The 14,687-nt window shown below is 28.8% G+C and overlaps 1 protein-coding gene and 1 pseudogene across 10 annotated transcripts in view; both read left to right on the top strand.

The window, feature by feature from the left end:
• LOC142323046 (FYVE, RhoGEF and PH domain-containing protein 6-like) overlaps positions 1-3,544 on the top strand; it is an 82,398-nt gene extending 78,854 nt beyond the window's left edge. For all 10 annotated transcript variants that reach the window (XM_075362148.1, XM_075362145.1, XM_075362150.1 and 7 more), the window contains one exon: positions 2,850-3,544. In XM_075362148.1, the coding sequence (XP_075218263.1) occupies positions 2,850-2,889 (40 nt within the window). In that variant the 3' untranslated portion in view covers positions 2,890-3,544. The remainder of the gene's footprint in view (positions 1-2,849) is intronic.
• Positions 3,545-10,308: 6,764 nt separating this feature from the next.
• Positions 10,309-14,687, top strand: part of LOC142323527 (inactive glutathione S-transferase D3-like) — a 36,230-nt pseudogene continuing 31,851 nt past the window's right edge.

The raw sequence follows: 14,687 nt of genomic DNA, 5'->3' as shown, positions 1-14,687 counted from the left end.
TACTGCTATGAAGGTTTTTGAGAACTACTTGGATAATATGCAGGTATTCATTTGAAATTCATGGTCACTGATGTTGCTTTACTTTCCTTATTTTCATTTCTGAAATCACCTTATTATAGTAACATTACTGTGATTACTGATGAATTACTCTGATAATCCATTAAGAGGATTCATTAATACTGTACTTATGAATGGTCATCTGTACTTGCGACTGTTCCTCTCAGTGTTAGTAAATCTTCAATATGACATTAAAACAAAACCATTGTCAGTGAATCTGGAACAATATACAGTTTCTGGAGACAACTCCAAAAACTGTCTTTTCGTTTAAGGACTTGTCCTAGTGAAAAAAATTTAGGATCTTATTGTTTACATCATCAGATGAAATGGAGAAATAAATTTATTATTGCATTATGTATGTCATACTTGGCCTCAAAGTGACTTACCTAAAACTTTACAGAAAATTAATTGTTTGGTTCCCATTAATTAATAAATATGTATTAATACTGAAAAAATGTCTGTAGTCATCAGTTCTTTATATGGTCAGGGTTGGATATAGCCTTTGAACTACTCATGCAATAGTAAAAAATTGCAATCTTATTTATGGAACTACAATGTAAGCATTCTAAAAAAAAGATATATGATCTTTTTTACATTTTTTAGCAAACATCCAAAAAACACAGTGTAATTCAGTAAACAATCCTTGAATGAATTTCTGTCGGTGTCAAACCTTTTACAAAGAATTTTATCACTTTACGATACTCTATTTTCTCCAAAATACTAAATTTAATGTCATTGTGTTTAAAAAAAACATTTTGTAAAAATTACTGTATATTACTACATACTTTATTATGTTAATTTACAGTATGTCACCATTTCGTTATGTAGAGGTATGAATACACTAAATAGAGGTAAAGTTATATGTAGTTTTATTAAAATTTTGTGGTGCAGTAAAAAAATTTGTAAAATTGAGGTTCGACTGTATATATAGAGTGTATCACAAAGTTCTCCTGGACTTTCATAACCTATTCTACTTGCTAAAATAGTGTAAAAAGTTTATATAAATATATGTCCTAAAATGCTTTATTTATGAATTACAGCTAGTGAAAGATTTTACTCTGATTTCAGCTAACCTGGCGCAATGAGGTGGTACTGAAATTTTTAGAACTTAATTAAGGGGCAGAATTAGTGATTTCTTATGGTTTTTGACCTGAAATATCAAGTAAAGATCATTACACACACCCAAAATGAATACCATATCAGCGTATTCCTCGTTTGTAAATAAGTACAGTATTTGGCAAACCGATCACGTTCAAACTAAAATTCACAGAAAACCTTCTCTAATGACAGCACAGTTCACAGTACCCGATATACTTAATGTACCTTACAGAATGATTTAAACACTAATATAGTATTGCGTATTGTTGATCAGCTGATGTTATTTTATTGCCAACTTTGAAATAATTTTTCACATAATTTATTGTATTTCTGTCATTAATAAAAAAGATATTATGTCAGCAATTTTTATTTATTTATCTTCATTTTACAACTAGCAGACCCGGCAATTCTTTGCTATTGCTAGATTTGAGTATATATGTAGATTAAATGAACACAATTGAAAGTTTGACAAAACATTAACAAAACTAGCATTACAGAACTTTACAAAATTTAACCTTTCCCTTTTTTTGATGTTATTGTACATCAAACATAAAAAAATAGGATTTTTTACCCCAATTTATTGCTTTTCACCTCAGATTTCTCAAAAACTACTGCAGATATTGTTCTGAGACCTATTTTATTTGATATTTTAGATTAAAAACCATAAGAAATGACTAACTCTGTCCCTTAATTAGTGTCCTAAAAATTTCAGTATGACCTCATTTCAACAGGATAACTGAAATCCGAGCAAAATTTTTCACTAGTCGTAGCTTGCAAATGAAACATTTTAGAACATACGTTTATATATATTTTTCCCATTATTTTCATAAGTATAATACGTTATGAAGGTCCCAAGAGAACTTCTGGATACATTTTGTATGTCAGATATTAGTTGGTTTTCTCCTTCTTTTGGTAAATATGTACATAGACCAGGACTTTCAGTGACCAGGATAATTCTCAAATTTGATGGTCCAGATGCTTTTGAAATATTAGCTGGCAATATTTGAATGGGATTGGTCATCTACAGCAGCAGTGGTCTTTTAGCTAATATTCTATTTATCTGTGATACTTTAAGTAGCTTCTAAATCAGGGCTTTATCCTGCAGAAATCGTTGTGATATTTCATTGCCATTTATCCAGTTCACACCCCCAGTTCAAGTCTCTTATCACCTTCATAATCTTCAGTACTTTCATTTTATAAAATATGAGTTCAGATTCTGACATGTTTCCTCATGTTTAGTCGCTGTTCAGGTTATGAAATTCCGGGAATTTTATGATCACCTGTAATACTAACTGCAATCAAGCAGGAATCCATGTTATTTATATTTCGTTCATTCATAAAATAAAATTACAAAAAATGTATTTATTCACAATGAGGATTAGTGTCATAAGTACTGCCCCTTTGGTATGTACCTGCAAATGCAATTTTTACAAGATGTTTGTTAGAATTGAATTTTTGTGTGTAACAGTCATAGAAATTTATTGTCAGTATAAGATTGAGCCCTTAATGTCAAAATGTAGTAAATAATGTTTTCTAATTCTAATTTCTATATTCTGATTATATGTTTGTCATTATAAATTAAGTTTTATGTTTTTTTACAGTTTTTAAATTTTGCCTTCATCACCTTTAATATTTTACCTGAATCTGTTAAAAATAAATTAAATTATATTAAATATGTGTGTTCTTTTTCACAGGTGGATTTCAGCATTTCAAGATGCTACAGTTTTAAAATAGATTAATTTAATAAAGCTGTGTACTACATATCTGAATTTAATTATTATATTTATTATAGTAATGTTATCATTTCTTTTTAAATTGTTTGTTGCAATGAATGTAAAAATTGATGTTATCATGATACTGGCTTTTTGTCGTCATAATCTCACATGTTTTATTTTATCTACATATAATGTTAATGTTTGTTTACAAGTTGTTTTTGTTAAAGTTTATTGTTAATATAAATTTAGAAAATATTAAATGTTATATATGTTTTATAATTTAAAAAAAATGTTAAGTTTAATTTTAAATTATGTGTGTGCGCGCGCATGTGTGTTTGAAGAATTTTTTGTGGGTTTTTGGTCAAGTATTGTTTTATATGATAGATTTAAATGTGCATTTATTTAAAATATTTCTTCGTTTCATACTGTTAGACGTGTTTATTATGTATGTGGCAAAGGGGTAGAAAAAATTTACAAGCAGGTTAGTTTTATGTTTTAATTAAATTTGAAAGTTTATGGATTTTAAAAAAGCTTTAAAATATAAAACTGTATAAATTATGATATACAGTTTACAAATAAATATAAGTTGTATTTTCAAATTTTAAATTAATGATTATCAGTTTAAAAATTATAATGGATTTATGGATGTAAGTAAAAATAATTTTAATAAGTTACGTTCATTAATTTATTTCATTGTATTCATCTCCTTATAAAATAGTGCAAGTTTTAAAAATGTAAAATGTAGTTGGTAGTTCAGTTTTAATAGCATTGTTAAAATTTCCAAATTATTTCTAATCTGAATGTACTCTGCATACTAATTTCATTCTCTTTCCAGCCATTTATTATACCTTGTACTGCGGGAATCATCAAATTAACAGTATAAGCATTCTTTGTAGAATTAAATTATTTTTCTCATTATGAAAACACTAATAGAATTAGTTTCTCTTTTCAGGAATATATGCACATTATTCAAACACAAAAAAGTGTGAATTTTATTAAAATTTGACTGACATCTTCTGGCATAATTTTAATGACGTGATAACGTTTTATTGTATCCCCACTGAAGAATTCTTGTTTTTTGGAAAAAATTTACTTTTGTTACTGAAGTAGTGTTTCATAATGATTTAGTTGCATATGTGAATATGGTTTTTTTAAGAATTCAAAAACCAGCTTAAAATCTAATTTTAATTTCTTACAAATATTTTATTTCTATCTCTGTCTTCGGAAATAATTAAAAATATTTATATCTATATAGTATATGAAAGATTTATTTGCTGGTGTTTATAGTTTATCCTTTAATGATTTTCCTCTAGCCTTAGGATGATGGATTTGATTCCTACATTGTAAATTCAAATACTCAAACTGAGTATACGTATAGTTTCTTGCATTTAAACGTGGATTTGTTATTGTGGTATTTTATGTTTTCTTGATTTAATTCATTTTAATTGCAAACTTGAGATGACTAATATGCTGATATTTTCTTTACCCTTTCAGACATTACAATCTTTTTTCTTTTTAATCCAGTCTTATCCAAATTAAACAGAAAATTTTGTTACTTCCTAATCTTCTGGAATAGGAGAGCCCTGCACTTGACCCCGATATTCAGATGACCAGGAACCCTTCTTATTGTGGTTTCTGTGCGTAGCCAAGATAATCCAATCTAAAGGCATCAATGATCTACCATCATCATCCTTTCTGTTTTCAAGAAGGATTTATTGTGGAGACCTATTCGATGACGTGTAATGGACTTCTTGTTGTTTTGGTTAAATGTAGGCTGTGTAACAATGCAAAAAACATATAAAACAGGCAATTTGTTATCATTTTGTTATTACAAATCTTCTCCTCTCCCCCCACCCAAGAAGAGGGTTGTAATAACTTCAGCATAGGTTTCATACATTTTGTCTATGTATTAGACAAAACAAACTATGTCTGATAATTCTCTTAGGGAAGGGTAGCAAACAAATTATCAATGAGAAGTTGTGAGAAAATTACATAACTCTATAAAGAAAGTTGTAGAGACTAAAACGCTTTTTTTTCTTTTTTTTGTCTTCAGTCATTTGACTGGTTTGATGCAGCTCTCCAAGATTCCCTATCTAGTGCTAGTCATTTCATTTCAGTATACCCCTTACATCCTACATCCCTAACAATTTGTTTTACATATTCCAAATGTGGCCTGCCTACACAATTTTTTCCTTCTACCTGTCCTTCCAATATTAAAGCGACTATTCCAGGATGCCTTAGTATGTGGCCTATAAGTCTGTCTCTTCTTTTAACTATATTTTTCCAAATGCTTCTTTCTTCATCTATTTGCCGCAATACCTCTTCATTTGTCACTTTATCCACCCATCTAATTTTTAACATTCTCCTGTAGTACCACATTTCAAAAGCTTCTAATCTTTTCTTCTCAGATACTCCGATTGTCCAAGCTTCACTTCCATATAAAGCGACACTCCAAACATATACTTTCAAAAATTTTTTCCTGACATTTAAATTAATTTTTGATGTTAACAAATTATATTTCTGATTGAAGGCTCGTTTCGCTTGTGCTATTCAGAATTTTATATCGCTCCTGCTTCGTCCATCTTTAGTAATTCTACTTCCCAAATAACAAAATTCTTCTACCTCCATAATCTTTTCTTCTCCTATTTTCAAACTAAAACGCTAGCAAATAAAAATGTAAGTAGTATTAAAAGTTCAAGTTCTCTTTATAATTCTGTCATGCTATTATGTTTTATGTAAAGGAAAAAATTTAACATTAATGTCACCTTAAATTTAAATTTTATCAGGTAGATATACAAAGTTGAACATAAAAAACCATGAAGGCAGTCCAAAAAATAATGAAACTGATTTTCACAGGGCTATTTTAAGCATGCAAAATTGCAGTTTTGCATGAATACAAGTACCCAGATGTATTATCTACTTCCCATCTCAATTTCAAGTTATTTGTTGTAGTCGTTGAATGTCAGTGATCGTTAATGTAAAATGTGTTGGGTAATCACCTACTGTAGAAAAAAATATCGATCAACATTATGCGATCCAGTTTTGTGTCTGTATAAAAAAATCAGCCTCCAAAATTTGCAAAATGTTGAAAGAGCCATTCAATGAAAAGTGTATCACATACAAAATTTTTTCGTTGGGATGCTGCATTTTTGGCTGGAAGAGAGAGTGTGGAAAACATGGCAAGAAGAGGTCAACCAAGCATATCGATTAATGATATTATGTGAACACAGTTAGCATCATCATTGTACTGGTGTGCACAGTTGGGGGTACTGCTACACATTTAAAAAAGCCGTCCACATAATATTCTGAGCGAGCGGATGCACATGAAACACAATACATTGCGTGTTTGCTTGTTGTTGGGTTCTACAGCTCTTAATTCACTAAATGGAGTATCACATATTCATCTGCGAAGAATTGTTGGCTCACTGCAAGAAGGAAAAAACATTTTTTGCACAATGTGGCATGGTAACCGTGTCAAGTTTTGGATTTTCCATTATGACCCTGAGATAAAACATCCCAATGGAAGTCAACTTTTTCACCATCACCAAAAAAAGTAAAGTTGTTCACAGCGTGGGTTAAGTCATGATGATCATTGATTTTGATCATGAAGGATTCATTTACCAACATCAGGTACCTACAGGATGACTGTAAAAAATGCTCTCTGGTACATCTGAAAATAATGCTGACTTACTTCAGAAAATAAACGCCCTGGAAAAAATTGAAGAACTTCTGTTGCACCATAATAATTATGTTGCATCACGATAATGTGTGTCTCCATGTCATTCAGATGACAATGGAAAATATATATATATATTTGTCTGTAAATTTTTTGGATGGAAGAAAGTTAAAACGGCTCCCTTACCCACCATACAGCTCATATGTATCTCTGTGCAACATCTGACTGTTCTCAGAGGTGAAGAAGGTCTGGAAATGGTAAAAATTTGAGACAAATCTAGAGGTTGTAAAAGCTTAGGAGATGAAATGCAAAGTGCTTTTGAAAGATGGCCTGGATTTTGTGTTTGAAATGTGGATGAAGCACTGGAAGCAGTGGGTTGCCCTTAAGAGAGACTATTGTATAAAGAAACTGTCAATGTAGTTTCAGAATGAAGTTTTTTCAAACTATAGCTGTTGTCTCATTACTTTTTGAATCCCTCCTTGTAGTTGTGGTTTTACATTACAGTGTTTCAATTACCAAAATAGTAATTTTTCAAATTTAGGTAGTCTGCAAATGGTAAATTGTTGCCCAATATTATTGGGTAATTAAACATTTTCCTAATTCATTGATTTTAGGTGTCTGAAGTAAAAATATGCAGCAATGTTGAACCCAGTATAGAAAATAAACATCTATTCTTTTATAGTTCTGGATGGTAAAGGAAATATCATAAAAGTTTCAAACAAAATCTTTTGAATTTTTTTGACATAATGAAGAGAAAGAAGGACTAAGAACCTAATAATGGAAAAGTTTAGGAAATTTAACATATATAGAAAAAAAAAGAAAACAAACATAAACACAGAAAATATTCTGAGTTAGACAATAATTGAATATTTATATTTATTAACAGCATTCCTAGAGGAAAGTGATGCAAGAACCAAATCAAACAAAGAATACATAACCCAAAATCTTTTGACCATTCATTTGTTATGAAAGGATTTTGTAATGATAATTTGGATCATAAAATATATCAAATGTTTTACTACATATTCAAGATAAAATTCTCTAATCTTTTATTCAAAAAACCAAGAGCAGACATGTGTGCTCATTGCACACCTTACCTTCTTAATGCAAACATTTGTAACCTTCCAGCAAATAAAACAAAAGAAAAATCCAACTAGAAATCCAACAGACAAAGCATATAGAGCAAGAAACACCATGAAAGAAGATCATGGTTTATCTCAGATGCCCACAAGTAAACTCTGGACCTTATCAATAGATTTGTTGAAGGTATTATCTATTCCAGTTCTAACCCACAGCAGTATGTAAAATCTCAGACATTTGTCTTGCTAAAATTTTTGAATCCTTAAAAAAATAAATGTTATAGGAACCATGTTGATATGATGAAGGAATCACCTTTGCGGGTGGAAATCAGAGAATGGATCATATTTGCTTAAATCAATACAGGCAAGATCACTCCAGAACAGAAAGTAGCTTTCTGGAGTGATATTTGCTGTTAAAAACTATTAATCAATTTAAAACTTTGTAAGATGGTAGCGTTAAAGGCATTAATTTCTTATTCATTAGGGCGTTATGCCTCTATGATCGCTTGACCAGCTGGATTTTGCCATCAGCTGATTATTCTTTTCTCATTATTGTAGCATGCAATAATTTTCATTCTTAGTTAGTAATCTGTAGGTGAACATCTTTAATATTTAATACAATCTTGGTTTGTTACAACTATCAAAATTAAAAGTTATGTCAAAAATAAAAAGTTTAGTGTAATATGCTACCGTGTATTACACTGCGGCAGCCATTCCAGCTGTGATGTAATACTTTGGTTGTGGTAATAGTATACTTTAAGTAATTGCCGGATAAATAAAGTATGGATAATTCCCTTTTAAATTCACATTGAATTAATTAATCATTACATTAAATCACAATAGTTTCATACTTTAGTTAAATACGCATTTTTGATTATATGTTAAACCTACTGTCTAGCTAGAACAGATATAAAATTAGTAATGTTGTTTAGTTGACATTTTAAAGGAAAGTAAAGGCAGAAGTTATTAATTGCTTAACAATACTTAAGCTCACAGCTGGTTCATTATTAAAAAATAAGAAAATGACAGGATATGTTATCAAGAGTATGAAGAAAACACATGAATCTGAACATACTGCCTGTAAAAAAAGAAGTTCTCTTTTCTTATAACATGAGAATATAATATAAGGTACATAAATGGTATAGTAATATAAGATAAACCAAGTACTTCGTAATACAATTGTGTACATGTAATTTATATTTTTTCTATCAATATAATATATAATAGTGGTGATCATAAGAATTTATAAGAATAGTAATACAATAAGAATATAAGAATAATCATAATGCTCAGAATATTAATAACTTTGTAATAATGTGCATAATATATATATTCATGCACACTTGTACCTACCTATAATCTATAGTAACTAAGATTTCTTTAAATGTGTTGTTCGTGACGCAGGAGAAGATGTGTCCAATGGTCCGAATAACCATGGTGCCATTGGATAGAAAGTGTAAATAATGATGATTTATTGCACATTTAGTGACTTATTGCATCTAACATACATACAATGTCTGTGTGTGTGTTTATGTTGTATGTGTTGTTTGCGTATGTGTTTATTTGTGGTATATATGTAGATGTAAATGTAGTATAATAATTAGTCTGTAGAGTAGAGTGTTAGTAGAGGTTATGAGTAAGATAAATATACAGAATATTACAATTATAATAAGTAACATTTATGACCATAATATAAATCACAATTTAAAGCACATTAATAAAATACAATAAATAAATTACAATTATAAATATAATATTAATTAACAAAATTATTGTAAGAATATTCTCAACTAGTAACATGTGAAGTATTTCTTTATTTTAAATGAATAATATTCAATTAATTATCAGACACTGGCAGCAAACAACTTATGCACAGGTCTTCAGAACTGACCATCAGCAGTCTTTAAATCAATGACTCAAACTAAATGGTCAAGACCTGGATAAACCTTAGTGATAATTCTGAATTTCCATTGCATTGGTGAACAGTTTTTCTTACAGATTAATACTAAGTCTATCAAAAAAATCAAATCTCGTCATAAGTGTATTCATAATTAATTTAACACATTAACTCTATGCACAGTATTATGTATGTTCTAAACAGTATTATGTATTTTAATTCAAGCCAATAGAATGATTACAGTGTACTTATAAATCAACAAATTTTTTATTTAATCATACATAAATAACAATTGCAACCCTAGAATATTTCTAGAAACATTATTAAACAACTGCTGTTCGCAAAACAAAAACTGTATGCTAACCTACTTTCATTTCTACTTGGTAACAAAAAAAATCATAGATTAAATTTTTTTTTAAATAAATTTTGTGAAAATCAAAAAACATATTTTGTTGCTGACTACCCGTATCCTACTTGTATCTATTGCTACTACTTATAAGTGTTCATTAGATTTCTGAAGAAAAAAAAAGAATTTGACAAAAGTGATACAATTTTTAAAATATGAAAATTACAATTTTTATAATCGCTTGATATTCAACAATAATAAAGTTAATGTTAACAATTTTTTGTCTAATTTTTGTTAGCAATTTTACAGTTTCAATATGTTTTGTTAGAATTATGCCCTACTTCTAATAATAATATTATAAAATTAATTTTGTTTTTGCTCTTTTCAATATTTTTTATCTGAGCAGTGTTTAGTTTATAGGGATTTTAATTTTATTAAACTGAGGATTAAACTTTTGGTTTTTTTAACTTTAATGTCATAATAATGAATCCTGATTACAATAATTAATTTTTTTTTGTTAATCTTATGCTTTGTGAAAAATGAATTTTATTAGTGGATATTTTCAATGGTTTTTTTATGAAGAAATGAAAAAATTTGGTAGGATATTTTTTTGTAATCAGACTATTAATAATAAAACTTATTTTGCGATGTTGAAAAAATAGATTAATTTTTCTGTTTTAATAAGTAATGATAAAAGACAAATTTTGTTGTTTTGTAATTTTTAAGAATTTTATATATATTTTTTATGTCACAATACAGGAAATTTGAATCATACATAGCCTATTTTTTATTTTCTAGACTTTGGAACATAGCCTATTTTAAAGGTCTCAATTTTGAAATAACCTGTTTAAAAAACTAAACTTTAACAATATTATTTTCACCATTTTTGTACAGAATTTAATTTTAAACTTTGTGTTGCTTTAGTCAAATTAATTTGTTTTAAATTGTCAGCTTTCAGACTTGAATTTAAATCTCTAGTACTTCAGACTCAGTTGTATTGAAAGTTTGATTTTGCCATTTAACCATTTTTTATCTTAATTCTACAAATATATAATTTTTTTGTAAATCTTTATTTTATAAATTAAAATTTGTTAATTATAAATCCTTATATCTGGGAAATAATTGTTGTTCACCTTGGAAAACCCAGCAAAATAATTGATGAAATAAAGATGATTGTGTAGAAGTTAAAATCGTATAGTATAATATATGTAGAAAAATACTCCTTTGTCATATTAAAAAAAAAAAAACATAAAATCTGAAATAATTAACGTTAAAATATGCTCCGTAGATGATTTATAGAAATCATCAAATTGACAAGTGTGACGAGTATTAATATAACTTTAACATTATACACAGTACAAGAACAGATTATTTTTGTTCATCTTTGCTTCACAGATTAAAAAATTAATAAAATAAAATATAATTATATAAATAATATATTTTTTCAAATATAGCTTTCCACTGCATTAAAATATATACGCATTTATAATAAATTGTACATACAATGATGATGTACAAAAAAAAAGAAGTTAAATGTACACAAATATTCAGTAGTGCTTTTTTTTCAGTTTCAGCTTATTAAAATTAATAAAGCCGTTTTCCTTTCTAAAATTCATTATTTCTTCTAGACCACACGGCAACTCTTAAGTGACTAATATTTGCAATAAATTTTATGATTGAATTATTCTGTCAACTTAAAATGTATTGGAATGAATACTTTATTTTTTGTGTTTTGAAATTTTTATATTTGATTCTGTAATATTTTTCTTACTTATATTTTCTTTTTATTATTAACATCCAATGTTAACTTATTTTCTCTCATGCGTATGGGGTAATGATTGATTTAATATTTTTCATCGTATTTACACATTTATATTTTGTATAGTGTTCTTAAAAATTTAGCAATCTATTCATATTTATTAAAATCATTGTGTTTACTTCTACAGATCCTACAGTTAATAAAAATGTATCATTTATTTGATTGTTGTGATATTGATTTTTGAAGTAACTGTTTAATATTTTTGTTATACTTTATAGTGTTGTTCATTTTTTAAAATCTTAAATATAGATAAATTTATTAGTTATTTTATATGTATAGATTACTGTAAACTGTAGTGCAGGAATTTGACTTTTGTATTACGTTTACTGACAGTTCTTTAATAGAGTTCAGTGATTATACTTTTTGATGAGGCCACTTGTGTGGTCCCAGAAAAAGAAATTGCTGAAGGAAGACCGGGAGACCTAGTTGGTCTTAGACCTTACAAGATAAAAAAAAATCTTTCAAGAGCTCCATTGTTCTTGCTGTACAAAATGTGGCATCATCTTGATAGAACCTCCTGATCGGTTTATGTACTTTCAGAGATGTGATAAAATAATTAAAATGTTTTTTTTGGGAAATTTTCCCTGAGAATGTTTAAAAATTAGATAAAGCTGATGACTTCCTGGCATCTGGTACACTGCATCAGTTTCTTTAGAAGACAATGGTTGTTGAAGGAGATGTGAGTATTTTTGGAGTTCCATTCTTTGTTTATGTTATCATGTGTTGCATTTTCCAGCTGTTTTTTTTACAGTTATGAAGATATAACAGTGAAAGTTAACAGAGTATGATATGATAAAAACCTGTTTGGATAAATGAATTTTCTATCTGGTTTCACTCTTGTAATACAAAAAAAAGGAAAAAAAAATTAATAATGTTTCATTTTAAAGTATTCATTACTGATTGATTAATTTATTAAATTTATGTCGTTCATGAGGTGTAATTATGTTTTTTTATGTACTTCCAAACCTCATATGTAACAAAGATTATTCTATATACTTTTATAATAAAGATTATGCATTGCTTTAAAGTGTAGAGACTATATAAATACTATACAAAATACATACAATATAAAGTATTCTTATAAATAAAAATACAAAAGAAATGGCATCATTTATTTTGACCAGTTTATGGTCTTAAAATTTCTTAAATAATCATAATTTTTTTATACATTTGTACATCCTGGTTGTAATTTAGAGTGGAAACAAAATCGTTTTCTTGTCATAACATATTGGAGTGTTTTATGATACTATTATACTTGTAGGCTTGTATTCGTACATGTCACCTACAAGTATTCTTTGCTTGACAGACTGGTTTGGATATGTTTATGTATTACTATATATTCATTTATGTTATTATATTCAAGTATTGTTTCCAGTTTTATCTGTTGTTTCATTTCTTTATTTGTTGGTGACTGCTATAAACAAAGTAAAACAGTTAAGTATAAAGTTTACTGATATCTTAAAAAGCTTGTATGCTGTAAACCTGATGCGATATTAAAAAGGTTTTTACTTCCACCCAGATAGTTGCTGCAGCTGTATGTTCTTTATCATTGCATATGTGCATAGGAATTATTTCAAGGCAAATCGTAGTGTTGTCATTAGTGACAGGTTGATGAGTCCATTACTAGAATCTCCTCAGAAAAATTCCATAAAAAAAAAAGCTTGCAGAATTAGATGATTTTAATAAAAATGTTCTGCATTCAGTTCAGGACTTTTATGACCAAAGGAGTAGTCTATGATGAGAGAAATAAAAATGATTTTGAGATTTCAATGGCTGTAACACCTCCTTGTTGAAATTTAAAAAAAATATCATGTCAGCTGAGAAGCAATGATTGAGTGAAGCTGCTGACCTAAATGCTTAATTATTAAGTTATTCTGCTAGACAATTTTTTATTTCGTCGGATAATGCCTGAAAAGAATATATCATCTTATAATGTAACTACAGGAAATTCACCATTGTTACACTCATGAGTAGATTCTTTTTCAAAAATTATTTGGTGTTTAATGATTTGTGTTTGCCTTTATATCTATTAGTTGTAATGTTTACTTGCTACAGCTAATATGTTAGTTATAACAGTTGAGTTGAGTAAGAGACTTCGTACAAGTAGGACATGTGTCAAATTGCTCCGCATTTTTTGGCATTTTGATTGGGTTTTTCGGTGAATTTTTTTAGTACATCCACAGACAATTGTTGGTTAAAGTGTAGTGGATGTGTTTTCAAAGAATTAACAATTTTGGTTGACGAACATACTTCTTATTAAGCTTTTTTGAAGATAGTCCTTATTGCTGTCAGTAATAGGGACTATAGTCACTTGTTTTCAAGCTGTATGAGTTCAAACAAGATTGTAAGTTGTTTAATACATAGTGACGTTAGTAGGACTCTGAAAATTTTCTGCGATTTGCAGTAAGTAAAAATACTCATAAGTTAAATGTTGTTTTATAATGGGGAATCTTTTTTCTTACATATCTTCCTAATCCCGCCGAATCCTTCCGAACCCTTTGGTATCTATACTGATCCTGAACCCCAGACCCTCCCAACCCCTTCCCATCCACAACATTTTTGAGCCCATTTTTGGGGTCATACATTAAGATGCACAGCTACGAAATGAAGGTCTTGCAACTAAATACCAATCGCAGCCACAGGGCTCATGACATATGTTGGGAAGTCGCTATAAAAACCAAAACTGATGTGGTTGTCAGCAATTCAGGATGGAGAACACATGCAACTGGGGTGGCGACGATAGGTTTTCCTACAATGGGAGTCCTAGTCAGGAAATGTGGAGCTGGTCATGGATTTGTGTGGACGGACCTGGGAAACGTCATGATCTTTGCGATGTGCCACTCTCCGAATGCTGACATTGGAGACTTTGTTGAATTTCTTAAAGAACTAGGTGAGAAAGTACTGAGTTTTAGAGGCAAGAAAATTCTTCTCTTGGGTAACTTTAATGCAAAATCACCTGAATGTGCAGGGACTGTTAGAAATATAAGAGGCCAATATCTA

Source organism: Lycorma delicatula, chromosome 4 (genome assembly GCF_047948215.1).
Source record: "Lycorma delicatula isolate Av1 chromosome 4, ASM4794821v1, whole genome shotgun sequence".
Taxonomy (NCBI): domain Eukaryota; kingdom Metazoa; phylum Arthropoda; class Insecta; order Hemiptera; family Fulgoridae; genus Lycorma; species Lycorma delicatula.
Note: the sequence above shows the minus strand (reverse complement) of the source record. Positions and strands in the feature narration are given on the sequence as shown.